This window comes from Equus asinus, chromosome 5 (genome assembly GCF_041296235.1).
Source record: "Equus asinus isolate D_3611 breed Donkey chromosome 5, EquAss-T2T_v2, whole genome shotgun sequence".
NCBI lineage: Eukaryota > Metazoa > Chordata > Mammalia > Perissodactyla > Equidae > Equus > Equus asinus.
Genome location: NC_091794.1, coordinates 14,961,868 through 14,973,370, shown reverse-complemented (window position 1 = coordinate 14,973,370; position 11,503 = coordinate 14,961,868). Strand labels below are relative to the sequence as shown.

Sequence of the window (11,503 nt, the reverse complement as noted above, 5' to 3'; positions counted from 1 at the left end):
GAAGGAGGAGAATTCTTTTTCACACTGAAGAACATAAACATAGCTTAAGACTGAACTTTGATTAGAGTCTGAAAATGGAAAGGAAAAGCACATAGCCGTGTCCTCAATGTGAGTATTGTTTGTGTCTCTGCCACACAGGTGTGAGAAAATGGCTCTGCGATTTTTCCTGCTGGGGGAACAGGTCATGACAGAGCAGGAGAGGTGGTTTCCCTCCAAGACCACACCGAAGAGCTTGTAGTTTTCCCCCCTTTTCTTTTTTTCTGGTTTCCTCTTGAGCAAATGATTTTCTCAGGCCATAGAACGTTTTGAATCCAGTTCAGTAACATCCACTGAGTGTGACTCTGTGCAAGGGAACCAACTACACGTGACAGAAACTATGGTTTCTCCAGAGTGCCCGGGACAGCAGATTTCCCTGAGTCTTGGTCCCAGGTTGCTGAAGCCTTGGGTGAGTGTGGGTCTGGTCAGCTAGCACACCCCTTTCTGGATGCCTCCTTACAGTCACTTGGATGTTCATCAGATGACTACTCCCCAGCCCAGCGCCTCTAAAGCAATTCTATTTTGCACATTCTTTCCTTTCCTCCCTCCAAATTACTATGCAGACCAATGGCAGACACTTTCTCATCAGTGAATTCCTAAATTAGCATTTCTAAAATCTACTTTTGAATTTTGCTCCTTTTACCTTTCTCTGACTCAACATCAATCTCTCAAATCTCTCTCTCTCGTCTCTGCTAATCAGTTCTGTTTCTTTCTTAGGCGACAGAAAAAAATGGAAAGATCTAAGTGGGAGCTTCTTAATGCAGGGAGCTTTTTCAATCACGGAGGAGAAATTGAGAATCATTACAAACCATGTATCATGATGGGCTTCTCCAGAAAGGGGTGGATGCTGACTTGCTTCCTAATTGCCCTTATCTAGCATGTACTCCCTGGACATCCGTGCAGGGCGGGGGCGCTTTTCTCAGGTTCCAGGGACGGGTTCAGGCTCTGAGGTTGAAAAATCGTGAGCAGGGACGAGAAGGCCCACTTTGCCCGCGTCTGGGTGTGTGCGCGTCTGTGTGTGTGCGCGCGCGCGGGTGAGAGGGGCGGCGGAGCTTAGGGGAGACGCGGAGGGGGGGGTTTGTTAGGTCGTCTCCCGCTTGTGTGTTTAGCACGCCATCTAGTGGCAGAGGCTCACAGAAGAGAAGAAAGCCTGAGGCTCCCGGAAAGACATCCAGCTCAGGGATGAGCTGGCTTCCCCTCTGGGTGAAATCCCCTTCGCATAAGTGGCTGTATTCCAACTTTACCAGTACACAGGCGACGAATATTGTGCACATCGTTGAGAGGTTGGTGGAAGCCATGAAAAAGGATAAAAGACTTTAAGGACCTATTCAGAAAGGCAAAAAGTATAGCTACACAATTATTCCAGAAAGTAGGGCTCTGGTTGACCAAATAAATGAGACTCTTCTATGAATATGGGAGACACAAAAAGGAGTTGAAGAAAGAGAAGAGAGAGAAGGCGTGGGAAGGCAATGAAGGGGGAGGTAGGGTAACACAATGCTGCGTAGACAGTTCTGAATCCAGGTTCAAATTGCAGCTCTCTCACTTCCCATCTGTGCCAAGTAGGCAATTATTTAAACTCATTAAGCCTCAGTTTGTCCATCTGTAAAATGGGGATCATCCCACCTATCTCCTAGGGATGCTGAGGGTTAGACCAAAGAATACATCAATGTGCCAAGCCCAGAGACTCCCATGAAAATGCTCGATAAATGGTAGTTGTTATTAGTAGGGAGAAGACTAACGGAAAAGAAAAGAAGGAGAGGAGGAGGCCTGGTAAGGGATAGGGTGGGAAATGTTATGATGTGAGGAAGGAAATAACATCGAGGACTGTCCAACTTGGCACAAGGCATTTGGCCAACTTAACAGACGAATCCCATGAGAGGGGAAATCTTCTCTGACTCCAGTGGGCAGAGGGTCTCTGTCTGAAGCCCACCTTTGTTACTGAATCTGTAAGTGTCTGAGAGGGCTCCACAGGAGGGCTTTCCTTCTCGGCACCCCTTGGTCTTCAAGCTGTGGGCTGAGAGCCCGAGACTCAACTCCTTAGAGGTCTTCAATTCAGTCCTGAGAGCTTGAGTGAAGGAAAGGCAGATGACCAGTCGGAGACAGGGCTGATCAAGGGGTAGCAGCTAGGGCCCAGGTTTTATTCAGTGGGGGAAGCTAGTAGCGTGGCCTAGCTTGCAAGGAGCCTTCTGGCAACCCTGGCTCGTCACTGTCTGTGGCAGTTAATACTGGCTGCATTCTCTTGGAGAGCCTAGAAGAAACACCTGTAGAACCTGAGGCATCTTCCCTCCCTGCTAAAGGCTGAATCCCCACGGCAGAGCCAGGAGGTAGATGCACAGAGCTGCCTCCGTCTCTCCTTTGGAACCTGATACAGCTCCTTCTAACGATTGCCTAAAGTCTCAACTGAAGCCTCTGGAGGGCAAAATATTGCAACACATACACACACTCATACCCTCTGAAGAAGCTCTTAGCCTACCATCTCTAGCCAGAGCCCAGAACTGGAGACTACAATGCCCTTTCTCTGATGTAATGGCCGACCTCAATCTCAGGGGGAAAGAGGCCATCGCCTGCATTTCTAACCTTTTACCAGCTTCCTTCCATGCCAAGGAGAAACTAAGAACAAGAACACAGTACTGTAATCTGATCCCCAATTAGCATAAAATAAAAACAACCCAGTCATGTTTTCCACGGGCTTTTCCAACCTCAAACTAAACGCATGAAGCAGGGAGAAAGAGATAAAAATATACACGTGGAACTATAAATATATATACTGTCTGTGTATGTGCCACCAAGAACTCTCACTCAAATGAGAATCTGTCTCTAGGAAAACCAAGCAGCCAGATGCAGAAATCTGAGAATTTTCCCTTTCCGAAGTGCAGTGTGAGTACAGAAAGGAAGGGAAAGTATCCTGGTTACTGGGTATGGAAGGGGTTAAATCCTCAGCCATCCTATTCTAAAGTGATTTATGATGATGTGTAGTGTTTCAAAACTCTCCCCCACCCCGGAGAACAGCCCTCCCCCCATCCACCCCGCCATCACCATCGAGTCCACTCTCAACGTGTTGAAATGGGAAGGAGGCGGTGTTTTGCTGATCTGTTAAATTCTTAGTGAAGTTTCCTTGATTTCCAGTGGCTGCTGTTGTTTGAGTTTGGTTTGGATCAAAACTGAGGTTGTCCTGGCATTTCTGGGACTGAATCCAGGCAAGAGGAAGAAGAAAAAGAAGGAGAAGGAAAAGAGGAGAAAAAAAGGTGGGGAAAAATAAAGGGAGGAGAGAAGTGTAGGAAGAGAAAAAAAAGTCCTTTTTAACATCACATTCCTGTGTTTTCCCTCAGTCTGGAAAACATATTAATCCCAGTGCTTTTACGCTCGGAAACAAAGGGACTAAGCCAGACTGTAGGGGAAAGGGTGATAAGAAGGATCCTGGAACTCTAAAGAGAGAAAGAGCGAGATTCAGAACTAGCTGGGGCTCCACTGTAAGGGACGTCCTGTGTCTGTCGGCACAGGAGATTGGCACACACAGACACACGAGACCGCGCAGAGACTACAGACAAATGGAGATGCAAAGCCTCAAAAGGACAGCTCCTTTCACTTCATCCTACTTGTCAAGAAGGTAAAAAGACACAGCCAGAAAGAAAAGAAGAAAGCAGCTCAGCCCTCAGGTCAGGACAGGCGGTGGGTCTGTGGTGCGATTTTGGGAGCTGGAGCTGCGGCTCACCCCCTTTGTATCGCTCAGCCTCTCAAAGGAGAGAGAGGGTTGGGAGGAAAAGTGTTTCATCTGGGAAACTGTCCTGGGACCACACTTCAGATTGCTTTTTAAACCCTCTGCATTCCATCTCCATGAGCCACAATGTAAGTGTGTAATCCTTCTGTCTTCGGTGTGTTTGTTTGTTTCTTTGTTGCTTATTGAAGAAATGAAATGGGAATGTAGTCATAATTAATATGCTCAGTGTGCATTTTCTCTGGAGCATCAGTCAGTTGAAACAGTGCAAGCATGCTGAGTGCAGACCCGAGTTGGGTTTCCTGCTTAATGTAACTGTCTCTGCTAAGCACTGACAAATTACAGGGGTTTAAAAGCAACAGGATCTCATCCTATTTTCCATTCCCTGACCTCTTTCCTTCTGCTTTAACCACCCCTTCCCCCTCCCCTAGGCCAACAGAGAGAGAGAGAAAAAAAATGCCCAGCTCTGTTTGCAATTAAATGATTTTCTTTCTTTTTCCCCCCTCCCCTTTCTGTCTTTTGACCCTGCTGCCTCCCAAAGAGGACTGCACAATGACATGGAGAATGGGACCCAGTTTTACCATGCTGTTGGCACTGTGGCTGGTGTGTGGATCAGAACCCCACCCCCAAGCCATGAATAGAGGGAGCCATGGAGGGCGGAAAGTGCCTCTGGTCTCCCCAGTCAACAGAAGGCCAGCCCGGTTTCTGAGGCACACGGGGAGGTCTCAGGGAATTGCGAGAAGCACTCTGGAAGAACCAAACCTCCAGCCTCTCCAAAGACGGAGGAGTGTGCCGGTGTTGAGAGTAGCTCAGGCAACCGCACTGCCGGCCCCTTTGGGCATCAATGGAGCCTTGGTGAGACCTGAGCAGAGACCAACAGCCCGGAGCTCTCCTCGTGAGATGGTCCGAGATGAGGGGTCCTTAGCTCGGTCAAGAATGTTGCGCTTCCCCTCGGGGTCCAGCAATCCCAACATCCTTGCCAGCTTTGCAGGGAAGAACAGGGTGTGGGTCATCTCAGCCCCCCACGCCTCGGATAGCTACTACCGCCTCATGATGAGCCTCCTGAAGGACGACGTGTACTGCGAGCTGGCGGAACGGCACATTCAGCAGATTGTGCTGTTCCACCAGGCAGGCGAGGAAGGAGGCAAGGTGCGGAGGATCACCAGTGAGGGCCGCGTCCTGGAGCAGCCCCTAGATCCCAACCTCATCCCAAAGCTAATGAGCTTCTTGAAGCTGGAGAAGGGGAAGTTTGGCATGGTGCTGTTGAAGAAGACGCTGCAGGTAGAAGAGCGCTACCCTTACCCGGTCAGGCTGGAGGCCATGTATGAGATCATCGACCAGAGCCCCATCCGCAGGATAGAGAAGATCAGGCAGAAGGGTTTTGTCCAAAAATGTAAGGCCTCTGGAGTAGAGGGCCAGGTGGTGGCGGAGGGGAACAACGGTGGTGGAGCAGGGAGGCCAGGCCTGAGCAGTGAGAAGAGGAAAGAAGACCAGAGGAGAGCACACGTCCCGCCAACCCGAGAGAGTCGGGTGAAGGTGATGCGAAAACCCGCCACCACTACCGGGGCTCCCCCCTCACCTCCTCCAACCCCAAGGGCCACCACCCTGTCTCCTGCTTCAGTCACAACAGTGACTCGGGCCACCTCTCGGGTGGCAGCTGTAGCTGTAAGACCTACAACCACTACAGCCTTTCCGACCACCCAAAGGCCCTGGACCCCTCGGGCGCCTCCCTTCTCAGACGCCCACAGGCCCCCAGCAACAGCGGAGGTGACCACTGCCAGGGCCCCTGTGGCCTCAGAAAATCTCTACCCTCCACCCAGGAAGGAGCAGCACAGGGAGAGGCCACAGACCACCAGGAGGCCCAGCAAGGCCACCAGCTTCGAGAGCTTCACGGCTGCCCCTCCCACCACCGTTGCAGAGCACAGCACAAGGGCTGGCGCGGGGCGGGTCCGGGACAACCGCACAGACAGGCGGGAGCATGGCCCCCGGGACCCAAACGTGGTTCCAGGACCTCACAAGCCAGCAAAGGGGAAGCCTCCCAAAAAGAAGGCCCAGGACAAAATTCTTAGCAATGAGTATGAGGATAAGTATGAGCTCAGCCGGCCTACTGCCTCTCAGCTGGAGGAGGAGCTGCAGGTGGGGAATATTCCCCCCCAGAAAGCAAAGGAGTCGAAAAAGCATGAGAAGCTGGAGAAACCCGAGAAGGAGAAGAAAAAAAAGATGAAGAATGAGAAAGCAGACAAGTTACTCAAGAGTGAAAAGCAGCTGAAGAAGGACAAGGCTGAGAAAAAGAGCAGGCAGGACAGAGAGAAGAGCAAGAAGAAAAAAGCGGGGAGGACAGAGCAGGAAGGCTTCCTGAAACCCACCACCAAACACCTCGCTCCCAGCCCCCGGAAGTCGGCCACTGACCTGCTGGGCTCCTTCGAAGGCAAACGAAGGCTCCTCGTAAGTAATCTTCTGCTTGGCATTGTTCTGTGGGCTGAGGCAGGGCGTGTTAACGTTCGGTTTGTTGTTTTTCTAAAATCACGTTGCTGGATGGCACACTGTGGCTGAACCTGTACCATGTCTAGAAGATCCAAGGAAGAGCAGCCAGGCCAGCAGCTCCTTTTGGTTAAGATGCTCTGAGAACCTCTCTCCACACAGACTCACAGCCCTAAGGGACAGGCAGTGACAGGGGACCTGAGACATGAGCCCAGGGAAGCACCTGTAGTCAGTTTCTTCCAAACCCGTCACTACCACCCCCTATCCTTACTCCTCTCTTTTAAGGGATAGTTCTGGATACAGCTTCCTTTTACCAAGTTCAAAGGACAAAGGAAGGAGGAAGGAGTTCCTAAAATGGCATGCATTGACTCCAGTCACAACTTAGGAAAAGGGTTTCTCTCTGCGTGAACTTAGGAACTTAGAAGCATGTAGATGGGGAAATGGCAAGATTCCTTCTTCCCCCCTGATTAGGTCCATATCAAAGATAGGAAGCAGAAAGTAAGGCAGCCTGGGTGGGAGTGGGTATGACCGGGAGTGGGGAAGGGTCCTTGTTGGTGTGACCCTCACAAATACTTTTAAAACCGCTTGGCTAAAACCTTCTCCCTTAAAGGCTGCCTCCTCCATCACTGCCCAACTACCAGTAAGAAGCCAGAAGGATGGACAGTGGAGCACTGGCTTAATTGCTCCCATTTCCAACACCCTAGAGACATTGCTGAATTTGGAGGCAAGATGTCATGTCAGTTTCTCCTGTGCCTCTATAAAATGAGCATGTCTGTGTGTGTGTGTATGAAAAAGGAGACAAGCAGTCCTTACTTCTGCTTTGCCTGGTTCTGAGTACCACAAGTGTTGAGCATGTCACATGTCCATCTCAGTAACTCTCTCTTTGGCCACTACTCGCCACCATCCGAAGAATGATGATAACAGAATCTAGTCACACCCAAGGAAGACTCTGGACAGGAATAAGCTCCATCCTAAATGTAAGGGCACTTCCTCAGTGATATGACAATGGCTCTTTCTCCTCTCCATGTCCCCTTGCACCTCTTTTAATGCCCCTCCAAGATTTTACACCTAGCTTCTTAATGCCCTCGTTTACTCCAGACTGTCCAGGAGGAGAAACGTATGATCCAATTACTTCAGAGAAAAAGGTCAGGAAATTAATGTTGTGTAATGTGAGTCAGGAAGGATTTTCTCAGATACCTGGGTGGTATGGAGCCATCTTGCACTGTTAAGGACAGCATCTATCCTACTGAACGGACAGGGTGATTCCTGGCCCTGCATTCCTGCCACCAAAAGAGACAGGCACTCTTCTCTCAAGGCATCTTTCAGAAGGTCTTTTACTTTTTCCAGTTTGGCCTAAATGTGGGTTAATGATGTAAACAGAGCAACTCTGGTGTCCATTTATCTGGTTTCAAAAAGTTTAAATGTGCATTTGAATGTTATTCAGAGCAGAGTCCCTTGTGGTGTTCATCACGGGAGGGGCATGTCCCCAAATTCTCTTAGCTGTTCCATCCATCATGTATGTAGGTCTTAGAACCAAACCTAAGTTTTGGTTGATTCTACAGGTTGTGTGTGTGTGTGTGTCTTGTTATATACTTTTTGTATGTTGTTACTCATTTTTAACCAGAGCCTTAAAGTAACTATATAAACTTAGGTTAGCAGAGGATAGGCTGGCTGGTAGAGTAGTTTAACAGCTGCTTGGTTACTCCCAGAGGACATAAATTTAAGTGGGAATGTTCCAGTCAGAACCAAAAAGCATCACTGATTTCAGAGAAGAACTCTACCTGGTACTGGAATGTTTGGTAGACAAGCCATGGGGGCAAACTGCCCTCTTTAGGGTGTGGGAAAGCATCGGAGACGTGCTCTCCTCTTGCATACCTGGGACTTTGTCCTGCCTGCTAAAACACATCACCCAACCTGGCCGTTTCACCAGCAAGGCAGGCTAAGGGCTCCTCATGGGCAGCCTTTAACCAGGGGAAAAATAAGCTTGGGTAAAATGTCGGGATTGTAATTGTGCTCCCATCTGGCGAATACTTCCATTGCCCCTAGTTCGTGAGTGAAAAGAAAGGGTTTTCCTACTATCTCCCTGATATTAGTCATGCTTTTCATTTCTCCCTCTGTCTTTCCACTCCCTCAGTCAGGGGTTTGAAAGCCCAGCTGGGTCTTTTTTGCTTTTAACAGCATCCCTGATCATAAATTTCTAGCAAATGAAACTCCAATGACAGCTTCTACTGATGTCACGTGAGGCAAAACAGAAACCAGCTGGGATTGCTCATGGCAGTGTTGTTCTTTGGGGCTGGCAAGAGAGCCAGGTTTGTTATTAGAAAGAAAGTACAAACAGGAGCGTTTCAGTCCTGCAATCCCACGTGTGCCCAGCTCATGATCATATCAGAAATGTGTTTTCTGAGGAGCTAGTCATGTCTAAAACAATAATAGATTAGAAAAGATGCGATGAAATAAACATGATATAAAATCAAAAGACGGAGAGAAAAGAATCTGTTTCACTAGGCAGCGAAGAGACTAGTGTTTCCGATGAGAGACTGTTGGTGCCGTTTATCTTTCTTCCACTCATTTTTCCTGTCAGACATGGCTGATGTTATTCAGGAAGTTCAGTGATTCAATTAGTAATCACTAAGGCTTAGCGCCCTCCAAGCTGTATGGCTGACGCACACCTCCAACTGGCCTCAGCCTAACCAGTGTGCTCAAACTGAAATGGGGTTTGCGTTCCAAGAAGTCGTGCAGGCCTTTTAACTCATCTTCCCAGTTTTTCAGTGACCTGCTGCCCAACTACAACTTATCTTATATGCCTAGTGCTTTGCATTTATTTATATCATTATTTAGATGTGAAAACATCACGTAACTGCTACCTAACCAATTTCTTAGAGAAACATGGGCAGCAAGGTTTTAGGTTGTAACTGGGTGAACAGCATCCTAGAGCCTTCGACGGAGTTGCCTGTGCATCCTGGTGTCCTATTCATACTCCTATTCTCAGGCCGGAGGTCAGTCCTTCAAACCCCCACCTCTCAGCCTGTCAACTGAAAGGGGCACATCCTGCAGGGCACTTGGCCGAGACCATGTGGTTTAATTTTCACCACAATCCCATGAAGAAGGATTTATTAACTCCATTTACAGAGGAGGAAACGGAAGCTCAGAGAGGCTGAGAAGTTTCCCAAGCTGTAGAGCTAATATGAGGCAAAGCCAGAATTAGAACTCAGGTCTGTTTGGTTTTAAAGTTCATGCTCAAGCTGCTCCCCGATTCTGCCTTCCTGTGGGTGTGAGCTTCCCGTGGGCACATGCCATAAACTCAAGGGGAAACTGAGAAATTATCCTGCCAGTTAATCAATGCAGATATTTTAAAATTCATTTTCAACCTTGAATTACCCAGATAAATGGTAAGATGTAGCAGTTGTCAACATTTTGTGCTAAGCACAAATGTAGAGGTTTTGCCTTTAGTTATTAAAGATTAGCACCTGAGCGACAATCTGTTGCAAATCTTTTTTTTTCTTCTTCTTCTCCTCCCCAAAGCCCCCCAATACATAGTTGTATATTCCAGTTGTAGGTCCTTCTGGTTCTGCTATGTGGCATGCCGCCTCAGCATGGCCTGATGAGCGGTGCTAGGTCTGTGCCCAGGATCTGAACCAGCCAAACCCTGCGCCATCAAAGCAGAGTGCATGAACTTAACCACTCAGCCACGGAGCCAGCTCTGAGTTTTTTCCTTTAATACCTAGCTAGTTCTCTGTACCTCAGCTCTCTGGCTTTCCTGGCAGTCAGTCAAGAGCAATAGATTGTATCTCAGTTAACCTTATCCCTCAAACTGGTTGGTGTCTGTTTGGGGTGACAACAGTGAGAATATAGATAAGATGTTTGTCACTAAAATATTGGACTATGTGGAGTACAGCTGAAAAGCTGTCACTTTGTGCCCTGAGATTTACCTGCTTGTCAATTAACAAGAGGCCTCATAGTGTTGAATTGCAGTGATTCAAGTTCAAGTGTAAGCATTCTTTGGAGACTGAGTCTCCTGTAATTCAAGTGGGTTAGTTCTTTCAACCTTAGCTCAGGAATCTGGATATTGGGATAATAATCTACCTATTTGGTTTAATTTTAGAAAAGGACATAAAGCTCTGCTTTACTAAGGCAGACTACTAGCTTGAATGTTATTTTTTCAGAATCCTGTAAAAATCTAGTGTTTTGAGCCTAACCAAATATTTAGAATAATCTGAGCCTTACAATACCTTCCCCTAGCATCTTCCCATTCCTGTTTGCTCCCTTTACTTATGCAAACTGGCTTCATTACACTCTGAGGCTCCTTGTGCCAACACACAGTTAGAACAGAAAAGTGAAAAAGAATCACAACACAATTCTAAATTCATGATACATGCCCTGATTTATCACCACCCAACGGGAAAGAGGCCAAGTGCCAACAATAGTGTTTACTGAGAAGCTCTAGGATGCTTTTTTTAGGAAGAGGGGATTGGAAATAGTTACCATTTTAAATACTGTTTGAAATACTGCCAAGCTAGAAAATGAATGGGATGGAGACATCAATACACGGGGAAAGAGTGTCAGAACTTGTGCTGAGCATCAGCCTGCTCTGCTTTCCCTGATGCAAACTCGACAGGCAGATTCAATGTAACGGAGAGAGTCTTTACCAACTGCATCTAGACGTTCATAATCAGGGGACCATGTTCCTGAGTCCCTCCCCTCTCCTCTGACTGGATTATCTGTATAACCTGAGGGAGGGGGCCAGCATGTGTGCTCCTACCACCTGCACAGCACTGGCAGGGCTGGGGTTTCAGAACCTTGAAGAACTTATACTCTAGTTGGGGAGGTGTGACATAAATATGAAATAAAATAATAAATTGAGGAAATATATAAATTCCAAGTGAGCAGTGCAGACTGTAAGAACAGTAATTAAAAGAAGAAAGTGGTGATTGTGGGCTAGAAAGACTTTAAGGAGGATGCTACACTTGAAGAATGGCTCAGGTTCAGATATGGTAGAGGGGAGGGGAGTGGATTTGACCTTTCTAGGTGGGAAGGATAATAGGGCCAAGGCTAGAAAGGAATGTGGGTGAACTATTCAGAGGCAACATACATGTATGGTGCTCCGGTGCACACAGCCTGTACACATGTATAGTTTTTTTTTTTCTTTTCTGCTCAATTCTCACTACTTAATGAGGTTGGCGGGGAGTTATTCCATTGTAAAGATGAGAAAGCTAAGGTTCATAAGATTAAGTGCCTTTGTTAAGGCTACAGGATAGCCAGGGGTTGAACTAG

General features: G+C 47.7%; 1 protein-coding gene across 4 annotated transcripts in view; it reads left to right on the top strand.

Annotated features, from left to right (window-relative positions):
* Nucleotides 1–2,722: 2,722 nt before the first annotated feature.
* The window catches only part of CCDC80 (coiled-coil domain containing 80), a 35,214-nt gene continuing 26,433 nt past the window's right edge, over nucleotides 2,723–11,503 (top strand). Inside the window, exons 1-2 of one of the 4 annotated variants that reach the window (XM_014838657.3) lie at nucleotides 2,723–3,643; nucleotides 4,293–6,196. In XM_014838657.3, coding sequence (XP_014694143.1) covers nucleotides 4,304–6,196 — 1,893 coding nt within the window. In that variant the 5' untranslated portion in view covers nucleotides 2,723–3,643; nucleotides 4,293–4,303. Of the gene's footprint in view, nucleotides 3,883–4,292; nucleotides 6,197–11,503 lie in introns of all 4 variants that reach the window. The other 3 variants (XM_014838655.3, XM_014838656.3, XM_014838658.3) reach the window with 3 other exon arrangements.